The 13,924-nt window shown below is 42.8% G+C and overlaps 1 protein-coding gene across 2 annotated transcripts in view; it reads left to right on the forward strand.

Annotated features, from left to right (window-relative positions):
* LOC311060700 (myocardial zonula adherens protein-like) overlaps positions 1-11,981 on the forward strand; it is a 28,979-nt gene extending 16,998 nt beyond the window's left edge. Inside the window, exons 7-13 of one of the 2 annotated variants that reach the window (XM_084078992.1) lie at positions 664-768; positions 2,713-2,897; positions 2,928-2,969; positions 8,362-8,467; positions 9,128-9,211; positions 11,329-11,423; positions 11,646-11,981. In XM_084078992.1, coding sequence (XP_083935118.1) covers positions 664-768; positions 2,713-2,897; positions 2,928-2,969; positions 8,362-8,467; positions 9,128-9,211; positions 11,329-11,423; positions 11,646-11,721 — 693 coding nt within the window. In that variant the 3' untranslated portion in view covers positions 11,722-11,981. Of the gene's footprint in view, positions 1-663; positions 769-2,712; positions 2,970-8,361; positions 8,468-9,127; positions 9,212-11,328; positions 11,424-11,645 lie in introns of both variants that reach the window. The other variant, XM_084078991.1, reaches the window with a different exon arrangement.
* Positions 11,982-13,924: the final 1,943 nt, after the last annotated feature.

Consider the following 13,924-nt stretch of genomic DNA (forward strand, 5'->3'; position numbering starts at 1 on the left):
GAATGTGATGCAGATCTGCTACTGTGAAACAACACTGTACCATTTTTGTTTTAGTTAATGGGTAAAAGGGATATTCCACTTTCAAACAGAGAGAGAGTGAGAGTGTTATTTTTCTAACAATTCATATCAGCGCAGTATTTCATTCATGATTTTCCGTTGTTACTCACGTCGCGGCCCTCTCGGAAGCAGCGCAGGTCCAAAATCCAAGTTCATGTGCCATCTGCCATCTGTTGCCCAGCCATATTGTAGTAGGCTACAGTCAATAGTAGGCTAATAGGCTGCTTATAAATCTACAATGAAAGGATCGTCCCCTGCGCTCGTGGTTCCGCTGTGATTTTTGATCCAGCGCGTCCTTTCGTTTTTGTTAGTTTAACCATGTTCAAAAAAATACAAAAAACGAATAAATATAGGCTACATTTCATATGGCTTTTCCAACAGTCGGAAACTAAAGCCACTGTTCTTGGTCAAGGAATGTAGGCCTAGGCTACTACTCATGTCTCTCTTTTTTAAATGTATTTCTTTACTTAAGTACAGTACTTTAGTAAATATATTTAGTTACACCATTGACTGGTGCTGTTCATGTTCGTTCACTGGTTTAAATAAAGGTTATTATTGTTCATGTTCCCTTGTTTAAATAAAGGTTAGAATGTGTGTGTTGTACAGGAAGTGGAGGTGGAGGCAGAGAGACTGAGGGAGGTCAGTAAACGTCTGTACGCACAGCTGCAAGACACCGAGAAAACACATCTGGAAGAGAGAGAGAGACTGCAGGTAACACATGCACACGTGGGGGTGCGCACACGCACTCACACACACACACACACACACACACACACACACACACACACACACACACACACACACACACACACACACACACACACACACACACACACACACACACACACACACTTGAACCACTTAAAATTTTATATTTTATATTTGAAAATAGCAGATCTAGTTCACAATGTGTTGCAGTGTGGTGCATGTGATTCTACAAAAGCCTTCTAAATTAGTAGGTTTTTTTTTTCCTTGCCAAGGACCCCAAAATGATATGTATTTTGGCTGCGAACCCCCCATCTGGAAATGTTTTGTGCCAGGGACCCCCAGAACAGAAGATTTGTGTTCAAAAGAATTCAACACTTTCAAGATTTTTCAAAAATGTTCATATACAAGCTTGCAGCGCATCATGCCATGATGCCAGCTTGTATATCTGCTATTTTTGAGAACCACTGTTCTAAACCAGTCTTTTTCAACATGTGGGTCAGGACCCCCAGGGGGGTCCCCACATGATTTTGAGGGGGTCCCCATGCAGGTGACAGTGAAGTGACAATTTAAGGAATTTTAAGACATTTTTTGATAAAAATAAAAAGACCATTACTGCATCAAAAGTAATCAACAAACTATACTATAAAAACAGGTCAAACGTTGACCGGTCAAATAATAAAAGAAAGAGGCAAACATATTTACTTGTGGAACTGAGTCGGGTGCCAAACACGGTCTGAACCGTGTTTTCAGTCTTTTTTTTTTTTTTTTTTTTTTCCACACGGGAGGGGCTGCAGCAGCTCTGGAATCACCCGTGGTGATTCTGAGAAGGAAAGGACAGATGGATCACTGTGTCAAAAAACATGGCTCCCATCCGCTTCCGTTCTATCTCCTTCTCTAAAACCCCTATAACTCCGAAACTTTTTACGCTGGGGAAAACGACTCATTTTGTATGCGCGATCGCTCCACCATTGTTACTCGCGTGAGAGATGTTATCGTTCCAGGCGTTAGCTAGGACCATCGTGCAAAATGAACGCATGCTTTGTTTCACGTGGATTGCACGTCGTGGAGTCTACAGCTTAAACAGCGCCGCGCAGCGCAACGGTGAGATTTCTGGCACCGAACGTAATCTGTTATTATAAAATTATCGGGCACCGAATGTGTTAAAAAATGTAATGCCTCAACTCCTATATTCCCCAGTTCAAATATGACTATTTTGGGTGGTCTGAAAAGGTTGAGAACCACTGCTCTCTGAAAAATGTTTCTATATATCTATATCTATATCTATATCTATATCTATATCTATATCTATATCTATATCTATATATATACAAAATAAAATCTAAAATGACGCAAAAGCTTTCCCGGTTTCATGGGGATTAGTCTCGCGTAGCCAGACCCCACAGAAAATGAAAAACAGCGACCTCTGCTGTTTTCTGATATTGTCTGTGGGGTCTGGCCGGAGGCAAATGGAACACCAGTGCGCAGGGAAACCCCGGTTTCATGTCTGCCTTCAGCGCATCACTTCCGGGTGGTGCGACTACGTTTTCATTCCCACTAACAATATTTCTACACGGAACACTAACACCACTTCTCCCAGAGAACATGGATGGTTTTGGTTATAAGCCCACTTGTTTCTATGATGAAAGAGCAAGTTAAAATGTGAATATCTTTCTGTGGTTTTGTCTGCTCCGAGGATGCTATTGTTAAATTAGTTTCGGCTAGTTTCGAGGGGGGAAGGGTGGATGGACACGTGAATCCCGCCCACTACATTTGATTGGGTAAAGCGCGGCCTGCTTCCTGATCTGAAGGCACGCCCACTTGTAGCCAATGCGCACACGTTATGACGAACCTCCCCGACAGATTCCACCGCAGGGCAGAATCTGTTCTTGAGAGATTACATGGGGATAAATGAGGTTTCATGAGTACGGTGCTCTCTGTGTCACGCAGGCCGAGGGCAACGCGCTGCGTCAGCGTCTGTCTGACCAGGAGGAGGTGCTGAGGAGCAGCGAGGAGCAGAGTGGGAGGAGAGAACAGCGGCTGGAGGAGCTCCACAGGCTGCTGGGAGGCATGGAGCAGGAGAGCGCCGCCCTGCAGGACACCGTCCGCCAGCGCGAGGACGAACTGCGAGACCTGAGGAGGAGCACAGAGGAGGGACACGCGCCGAGGAGGAGCACAGAGGAGGGACACACGCAGGCGGAACAGCGGTGAGTCGTCAGCGTACACACACACATTAACTCTTTGACTGCCCGAAATGAAACATCATTTGCTACGTACCACTGGCAGCGATTTTTGAGGGTTTTCACTAACCTTTGAAAAGTCCTAGAATATTCAGCTCCAGTATGATCCATCCCCCGATCGCTTTAAAAGACGTATCCGAGTCTCGTAGAATGCGGGAGGGGGGGGGGGGGGGGGGAGCAATCGTCCGTTGCATAGTTGTGGGCTGTTGAAGATAGGCTGATATAGGCTGAAAAATAGTAAGATATTATATATATTAATTAGACTCAGAGCAATAACCCACCTATCTCACTCCTTCTCCAGTCAGAGTTATCAGTTTGAATGAATTTGATGTCATTTGCATATAGATGTGAGTGGACTGTGAGTGACTAAACCTTTTTTTTATTTGAAAAGAAAATACCTCTCTCACACTTATGCCAGTGTTCCTGTGATCACCTTATGCCCTGTGCCAAAGTTGGTGCCTAAGGTTGCCTACCCCTGTATTACACACACACACACACACACACACACACACACACACACACACACACACACACACACACACACACACACACACACACACACACACACACACACACACACACACACACACACACACACACACACAGTCTTAGTGTTGCTCTGTGGCACAGTGAGAGAAAAGGCCATTGTAGCAATTGTCATTATGAAATGTAGTGGAACAATTTAACGTCTTTCTGCACTGTTGTGGCCAGTCTTGCCTTAAGTACTGCTGCTTTTACTGGGAATTAGGTCTCTGAAGGCAACAGACTCAACCGTCGGAAGCATGTCCTCCTCAAACATTAACATGGCAATCAATCTATTTAGTTGAGTCTGGGTGACATGTTCTGGCGATTTAAGAAAAATGTTTTTTTGCCTGTTTAGATGGAGTAGCTCCCTCCATCTGAGTCACTGCCGGTGGTAGAGACGGAGGGGTCTTTGGCGACTAGTTTTATAACCCCATGTACTTTTGTTAGGTGCTTCAGGAGATTAGAATTGCTGTTACTCGATGTGGACAATGTTTTCTGTCGTGCAAGACAGAAAACACTTTACATTTGACTGCAATATATTTTTTAGCGTCCTTTATCCCCTCAAAATAATGGTTATATTTCCAAGCTGCAAACTACACACACACAGCTGTGTGTGTGTGTGTGTGTGTGTGTGTGTGTGTGTGTGTGTGTGTGTGTGTGTGTGTGTGTGTGTGTGTGTGTGTGTGTGTGTGTGTGTGTGTGTGTGTGTGTGTGGTGGTAGTGGTGGGCGTGTTGCTGTGTATGTGTGTGTATTAGCAAGGGTTTGTGTGTCTGTGTATTTTCCCATTAAAGGTTTTGACATTCAGTTTTACCACACATTAAAAGTCTTTGTCATGGTCCTTCAAACGTGTATAAAAAGTTTGAACTAAAAATTCCACTCCAGTGATTCATGGCAGGTGTTTTTCTCTCACATTTCTAAAGCCTTTTCAACTGCAATGAAAAAAGACATCTTTGCCTGCGGGTGTCGCTGTTGAGGGATTTTGCCTGTCAATCATCGCCTCTGCTCCGCCCCCCCCCCCAAAGGAAAGGATAGGGGAGGGGAGGGGCGAGGAGGAGAGTGGGCGGGATTAATGTATGAATACAGTTGTAGTGTTTATAAATACAGTTGTATTGTTTATAAATACAGTTGTATTGTTTATGAATACAGTTGTATTGTTTATGAATACAGTTGTATTGTTTATGAATACAGTTGTATTGTTTATAAATACAGTTGTATTGTTTATGAATACAGTTGTATTGTTTGTAAATACAGTTGTATTGTTTATAAATACAGTTGTATTGTTTATGAATACAGTTGTATTGTTTGTAAATACAGTTGTATTGTTTGTAAATACAGTTGTATTGTTTATAAATACAGTTGTATTGTTTGTAAATACAGTTGTATTGTTTATGAATACAGTTGTAGTGTTTATAAATACAGTTGTATTGTTTATAAATACAGTTGTATTGTTTATGAATACAGTTGTATTGTTTGTAAATACAGTTGTATTGTTTATAAATACAGTTGTATTGTTTATGAATACAGTTGTATTGTTTGTAAATACAGTTGTATTGTTTGTAAATACAGTTGTATTGTTTGTAAATACAGTTGTATTGTTTGTAAATACAGTTGTGTTGTTTGTAAATACAGTTGTATTGTTTATAAATACAGTTGTATTGTTTATAAATATAGTTGTATTGTTTATAAATACAGTTGTATTGTTTATAAATACAGTTGTATTGTTTATAAATACAGTTGTAGTGTTTATAAATACAGTTGTATTGTTTATAAATATAGTTGTATTGTTTATGAATACAGTTGTATTGTTTATAAATACAGTTGTATTGTGTATAAATACAGTTGTATTGTTTGTAAATACAGTTGTATTGTTTGTAAATACAGTTGTATTGTTTGTAAATACAGTTGTATTGTTTGTAAATACAGTTGTATTGTTTATAAATACAGTTGTATTGTTAATAAATACAGTTGTATTGTTTATAAATACAGTTGTATTGTTTGTAAATACAGTTGTATTGTTTGTAAATACAGTTGTATTGTTTGTAAATACAGTTGTATTGTTTGTAAATACAGTTATATCTTAACTATATAAATGGCGACCAACTTCCGCACCCTCGGTGTCCACACCCCACAGCTCTGTTATCGACTAAACAACGCACCGCCAGACCACATGTCGGCAACTGACTCGCCACGGCGGCCGCGCTGAATTTACGCCTCGCGTAGGGGACATCTCACTGCTAACTACACCTTTTCCACCGCGCAACATAATTAATTCTACTCACCAAATGTCGGACAAAACGGAAGGGGAGGCAGCTTCGTACCGTTTACCGTGCGCACGACCTCATCAGCACAACAGCACGCAGCCGCTGCGGGGTTTTTTTCCTTTTTTTCCAAACTTTTTTTTTGGTCACCATTTTCTCCAGGCACCATTTCTGGTGTAACGTCGGGTGTTTCTTTTCACCAGCCAATCACCTTTCACGTTGCCACGTCCGTTGCCACGTCGCGCTGACGTACGCTAAACAAGCGCTGCCGTGCGCACAATGCAAACGAGCCCAAAGGCGCGCAAAAATAAGCCGACCATTGCTTAGACACAAAGTCAGACCTGGCAACGCAGCCTACGCCAATCATGTGTGAGAGATCTACAAGCTATGGGGCAGAGACGCCACCGTATCTTAGCAACAACTACAGCGCTCACTCTCATTGGTCGTGTCACGCTAAGAGCAGTCTCCAGACAATGGCATCGCAGACAGCTTGCTGTTACTGCTGTAGCCATCACAGGCAGTTGCAGGACGACGGACAGGGCGCTGTGATAGCTGCCATGTCGCTAACGCTAACCTGGTTGTCATGCCTGCAGCGGCTGTGCAATCACTTTGTCAACAATGCACGCTCGTGTGGTGAATGTCTATATTGCTGCTCAGTTCGTCCATTGTAGATGGTGTATGTTTGTGTGTGTCTTCTGCAGAACTATGTAGCTCCACAGCAACTACAGTAACTAACGTAATGGCAGGACCGCCCCGTAGGCTGCATTATGGTCATGTAGTAATTTCAGATAATTTCGCTCCGATTACAGCAGTGTTTATCAACCCTTTCACGCCCCCCCCCCCCCCCCCCCCCCCCCCAAATACACGTACTTGATCTGGGACCCCCCCATTCTGTTTGACTCCGTTCCACAAGTAAATATTGTGAAAATAGCCGATCTACAAGCTCGAAACGCCTCACGTTGAGAGGCTTTGTAAGCTTGGAGATCGGCTATATCCTACATGATTGCCTCTTTCTTACATTCTTTGCCAATGTGGCCCATGTTTTCATAGCATAGTTTATTGACTACTTCTGTTGCAGAAATGGCCATTTCCTTTACTTTCGTTTTTTTTATTGTCTCCGCCAGGCCGAAAGGCATGGCGCAAGACTATGTTTCACCCCCTGTCCGTCCGTCTGTGATAGCTCATCTCTCACATCGTTGACTTGATCGCAGCAAAATAACAGCCCCATGTGGAGAGTCAGTGAGAGCTGGATAAACGACGTAAAATGTGTCACAAGGAGTCTGTACGGCTGTCGATAAATGAACACATGACGTCGGTGGGAGAGGACATATTGTGTCTTTTGGAGAAACAGCAGCGTGGTGCTGATGTTTGTTGTGTGAAGCAGCTTAATGTCAGAGTGTTTGTGTTGGAGCGCCTCAGTGCGGCTGCAGAGTTCATGTGCAACCTCTTCCAGAGAGACAGAGACACTAGAAACTCTGCTGGGCAAAAAAAACACTGCTGGGCATTGACTTTCCTATGGACATTGATCTACACACTGCAGGTATATCTGCTACACACACAACATCAAACTACACACTGCAGGTATGATGCAGCGTTTGCATTACAGCCAGCATGCCAGCGTAGTTCCCATATGGTTTCAAGGTGGGCTAAACCATATGGACCCCATGTCAGCAATGTCAGCGCCATCCACTTCCGTCCCAACTGCGATGCCCATGCAGGCTATAAGTAGCTTCTACCTGCCCCTTAGGTGGGCCCCAACTAGCCATGTTTATGTGGGACCAAGGCGGGTCCTAACTGGGTTTGCCCATGCAGGCTTTAACTGGGTTCTACCTGGGCCCTAGGTGTACCCTAACCAACCACAGTGCAGTGCCCATCGCTCCAATTGTTGTGACGTCAGGGCTCTCAATACTGCACATTGGTGGAGGAGGAGGGGCCGCAGGGCGACCGCACACATCGCTGAACCAATGGTAGCCCACGGATGTTTCCTCTGTGGATTTACAATCTGCCCCTCTATGCCACATATCATCCGCCCTACAGGGTCTTCACTGACCGAGCCACGGCCCCACTGACCCTCATGACGCTACGCCACTTAAACGTGCGGCAGCATGCGCTGGGTTGCCAGGTTTGCACAGCCTGCGCCAGAAACAAGCAACCACCTTCATGAAAAAAAAAAAAACACCCAAATGGTCCGCAATGTTCCAGGGGTGTCCCCGCGCCTCCCAACACTCCACAGGGGGTCAGTGGACCATCAGGGGGTCCGCGGACCCCCTGTGGACCCCCTGAAACATAACAAATATTATTTCTTCAAATTTTTCCCTTTTTCCAAAAAACTTTTCCACAGTTTCACTCCGGCGATTTGGGTCCCCCAATATACACACGGCCACGCTGGGCCCCGTGCGCGGCTGGGGTTGAGGGGGGCGTAGCCCCCCGAAACTCTAGTTGTTTATAAATACAGTTGTATTGTTTATAAATACAGTTGTACTGTTTATAAATACAGTTGTATTGTTTATAAATACAGTTGTATTGTTTATAAATACAGTTGTGTTGTTTATAAATACAGTTGTGTTGTTTTTAGGGCGGAGCAGTTGGAGCAGGAAGTGGCCATCTTGAAGGAGAAGATTCACCACCTGGACGACATGCTGAAGAGCCAGCAGAGGAAAGTCCGACACATGATTGAACAGGTGACACACACACACACACACACACACACACAGACGCACGCACGCACGCACGCACGCACGCACGCACGCACGCACGCACGCACGCACGCACACTCACACACACACACACACACACAGACAGACAGACAGACAGACAGACAGACAGACAGACAGACAGACAGACAGACAGACAGACAGACAGACAGACAGACAGACAGACAGACAGACAGACATATATACACAAATTTGCCAAGAATAGCAGATCTACAAGTACACACTGAGTCACGTTGGAGGCTTGTGGACCTTCTATTTTTGTCAAATGTTTCCCTATAAAATAATAATAATAATAATAATAATAATAATAATAATAATAATAATAATAATTGACATTGTTAGTTGTTTTCTGCACGTGACACCAGCATACTACACAGTATGAAGCCTGCTTTATACTTAGGCTGGAGTCCTGCACCGAAAGATAGCAGATTTACAAACTCAGATCATGTCTAATAAAGAAAGAATAAAGAATGTCTATCTTCAGTTCAAAGACCTGTGCAACCATGTGTAACTGTGTGTGTGTGTGTGTGTGTGTGTGTGTGTGTGTGTGTGTGTGTGTGTGTGTGTGTGTGTGTGTGTGTGTGTGTGTGTGTGTGTGTGTGTGTGTGTGTGTGTGTGTGTGTGTAGTTGCAGAACTCTCGGACAGTGATCCAGGAGAGAGAACGTGTGATCAGGGAGTTGGAGGAGAAAGTAGCGTTCCTGGTGGCTGAGGTGAGGAGCACTGTGTGGGTCTGTCATTAGCCCAGTGGTGTAAAACAGTGATTCTCAAACTTTTTCATGTCAACCCCCAAATTGACACTTATTAGCCCACGGACCCCCATTTGAAAAGATAAGCCAGGGACCCCCATAAGAGAAGATTTTTAAGGCTCTAGCAGTGATTTTCAACCATTTTCATTTCAAGGACCCCCAGTTTGACATGCATTAGGGCTACGGACCCTCATTTAATGGCATTTATATCTCTGGGACCCCCATTTATATTGTAAAATCAATGTTAATTTAACTCTGAGAGTGTACAAATGGAACCAAATGGACCCGTTAGGGTCCATTTGGTTCCATCTGTACACTCTCAGAGTTACAGACCCATAAGGGTCCATTTAGTTCCTATAACTACCCTTCATTTAGCTGGGGACCCCCTGGAACTCCCTCAAGGACCCCTGGGGGTCCCCGGACCCCACTTTGAGAACCAATGGTGTAAAGTAACTAAGTACATTTTATAGGGTGCCGTGACACAAGTCCAGGGGTGCCGCAGAATACTTTAATAATTGTCTGGGAATGTATCAATATCACTTCAGTTTAACCACTTTTAGACCCTCTGTGTATAGATGTTTTTTGTCCATCTACACTAAATCTCTTTGCCAAAAATAGCAGATCGTGTCGCAATGCGGCGCGTTGTGAGCTTGTAGATCTGCTATTTTTGGCTAATGTTCCACCCAGAATAGGGATGCTGGGTAGTTAAACGTCAAGTATAAAGTTATTTTCAATCTGTCCTAAATGGAAACTGATATTTCCTTATGAGATAGGCCTTCTGTATTGTAGGGGGGGAGATTTGCATATTTAGATACATGATAAAAATGTAAGGTGCTATAAAGTAACAATGTAATTCAGGGGTGCCGTGGATGAAAACGTTATATACAGGGACGCCCAAAAGGTTTGAGAACCCCTGCTCCAGGGAGTCTGTGTGCAAAGTTTCACGCAAACCGGTGCAGTTGTAATCGGCCTGTTATAGCGCCACCATGAGGCTGATTTGAAAACATTCAAGTGTCATGTTGTACTCGGCCTAGTGGGAATGTGCGTGCAAAATGTTCGGTTCCATTCGGTTTCATTATTTTCAAGGAAAAAAACATACTGTAGTATATCTTAGGGCTGGGACTCGATTAAAAACATTTATATAATTAATTAGAGGCTTTGTAATTAATTAATTGCAATTAATCGCATTTTAATCGCATATCAATATTTGACCTGAGAACAGTGAAAAGCAATTTTTTCAAATGGATTTTGGCATACATCTTTAAGTACATGTACCCAAGAACTGTACTTAAGTACAATGTTGAGGTATTTGCACTTGACTCTCGAGTATTTCCAATTTCTAATACTTTTACTTCTACTCCAGTAACTCCATTATCAGAGGCACTATATCTCAGAGGCAAAAAAAAATTGCGCGCATGTGACCCGCACCGCATCGTGGACCCCCCCCCACCCCTTCTTATTTGCCCAGCCAACATTATCAAGCAGGCTATGCGGACGCGTTTTCATTCATGTTTCCATGCACTGTGCTGGCTGCAGTTTACTTTGTTGTTGTCTGAGAACCACGTCGGTTGGTGCACTGGTATGATCGGTCCGTCTGAAACTCATCCAGTGAGAAACGTTCCGCGGTGCAAAAATAGGTGCGATTAAAATGCGTTTTTAACACGATCATTTTTCTGTAATTAATTGATCGAAATTAACACGATAAAGTCCCGGCCCTAGTATATCTCTGACTTCACTTTATTTTCTGCCGTTCATTATTATGCTCAAGGGGAAAAATTCACCTTATGTCACTATGCCTCACATGTATGCAGGGGAGGGAGGGGGGAGAGATTCTGTCGCAAAGGCAAAACAAAGGTTTAGTTTACGGCAATTAAACATCAACATTTCATCTCCGCATAAGGATTTAAGGATGTTATGCTTATAATGATTACAGTTAGTAGATAGTGTTCCTGTCTACAGTCATGGAGTATTTTTGTCTGACAGAAATAACTTTTAATAAGCTCTTTACTACGAGTGGAGAGCACAACAAAAACAAACAACAACAACGTCATACAGGCTAATCCATATGCTAATTTATGCAGAACCGCCAGATGCACGACCAGATGGACTACTTCCTGGAAGGTCAAAGGTCAAACTCATATCTGTCATCAGAGCTCAACCCACACATTGTTTACAGGTACACCCCCCCCCCCCCCCCCCCACACACACACACACACACACACACACACACACACACACACACACACACACAGACACACACACACACACACACACACACACACACACACACACACACACACACACACACACACACACACACACACACACACACACACACACACACACACACACACTCATGTCCATGCGGTGAATCTTATTCCTTTTTTTTCCTCCACAGCAAACCTCTGAAACCCTCCACTTCCTCTTCCAACAAGCCCCTCCCCTTCATCAAAGTCATTGAGATGACATCATGAAGAGGAGTGTTTGCTAACCACACACACACACACACACACACACACACACACACACACACACACACACACACACACACACACACACACTTAAAGTAATACTAGGTAACGTTTTCAGTAAAACTCAAGTTAAATTGTATATCTTTTGTGAGTGGCAAATGTTTCACAACACCCACTCCATGAATTTCACCCCCGAAAGCCTTTTATTTATATATTTTCTATTGAACGTTGTCGAGCTTGACTTTCCCTCGAAAATGACGTCATCTGGCCGGAAAATGGAAGTGGAAATGCACCGGTTTCCTGTTTGGCCAGGAACTACCGCGCCGGTTTCCTGTTTGGCCAGGAACTACCGCGCTAATAACAAAAGGAAACTCACGCTGATTTTAACAGATTGTATGATTTGAAGAACGAAAAAAAAAAAACAGAAAAAGAAAACACAGCTCACGGTAACTAAAGCTCCACTGGCTAAGAGAAACGATCCACAGATCGTATAAAACAATTAAAAGAACGCTTTTTGAAACGAATGGAATTCTGGGTAACAAAGTAATAAACAAACGGCCTGCAGTGACGGTAATGACCAGCAGAGGCTGCTAAAAGTCGTTTTTTTGAAATTTGCACAGTAAGACTTTAACATCTTTATTTGCGTTAACATTTAACAAGAAATTCTTGAACACAAACACTTGTAGATTGGCTTGGGAAATTCAACAACACGTATGTCAGGATACACGGATACAGGAAGAACCGCCTCCTCCATATATGGCGACTGCCAATTAGACACCGAACAGAATTTAGCCAATAATGCCTTAGCTCTTGTCTTGGGCGTTCCTGCAATCTGCAGGCCTCTCACAACTAATTTATGGAAATTACTGAGGCTTCCAGTTCCAAATGTGAACCCAAGCTGTTTACATTTGTAACCAAGCTGTGTAATAGTTGGTACTTTAGCACCTTGGTAAGGAATGCCTCTTCCAGACTGTGGTCAAATGTACATGCCACTTCCAAAATGGTCACTTCTCTACTGTCCTCATCAACAACAACAACATCTGATGTACTGTATTAGCTGTAATATGTGAAAATGCATAATTTTCGTTAGGGTTAGGGTTAGGGCACAGTTACAACATGGGAGTTGAAACACAAGATTGCTTATACATTTTGGCAGATGATGATACATATGAATTTATGTCCTTAACTAACCCATTAAGACCTGGAACGCATCTGTGTCACTTTAGATGTCTTTGGCTATTCAAAAATAGCAGATATACAAGCTCATAGCGCGGCACCGAGTGCCGCGCTATGAGCTTGTAGATCTGCTATTTTTGAAAAATCTTGAAAAAAATGTTTTTATATTTTTTTTCGAAAAACTGTTAGGATTTTGATTTTTTTCGAAAAACTGTTAGGATTTTGATTTTTTTCGAAGAAACGCCTCAGGTCTTAATGGGCTAATGGGTCAACAATCATTTTGTGCCTAGCAATGTACATACATTCCCTTGTATACATATTCCATTCAGAATATGTGACAGAGTTTCAGTAACTGGATTGTGGTCATGGTGCAGACAATGAGGAGGACACACGCACGCACGAAAACAACAATACACGTCTGGATAACACAACAACACACACTTAACTTAACATTTTAAGATCATTATTCAAGTCCATTTTCCATTTTAAAATTCACACAAAAGTCACACTGATGTAAAACTGAAGAAAGTGCTCTTCTGCCATCTAGTGGCTCTCCTTTTAACTGCAGTGCTCACTTAAACAGCAGGGGCATTCATGCTCTTGAACGCCGTCGCTGATTGGTAGAGCTCATGTTACTACGGAAACGTACATAATATGTATGTATTCATGTATATATCATAAACACACAGGCAAAGAGAGAGCCTGAACACAATAGTTTATTGTATTTCTTCCCCAGAAGGGCCCATTTGTACAGCACTTACTAATGTGGAGACTTTGGGTAAATGATGAATTACAAAGTGCAGAGCTCTGTGTTTGATCCATCCAGTTGCATGAAGCGTCTGCAGTTAACATGTTCCTACAAAGAACATAAACAAAAATCAATGTAATTAAGCTGTCCTTAGGAGAAAAGCTCATATTCCTTATTAAAGGTAGGGTAAGTGATATCTTTGGGTTAAAACAAAAAGTATTTTGTTAAAAGGTTAAAGCACTATATTCTGATAGTAATCATTGCTATAGAGTGTTTGTTCAG

This window comes from Gymnoscopelus microlampas (genome assembly GCF_963454915.1).
Source record: "Gymnoscopelus microlampas genome assembly, chromosome: 2".
NCBI classification, from domain to species: Eukaryota; Metazoa; Chordata; class Actinopteri; order Myctophiformes; family Myctophidae; genus Gymnoscopelus; species Gymnoscopelus microlampas.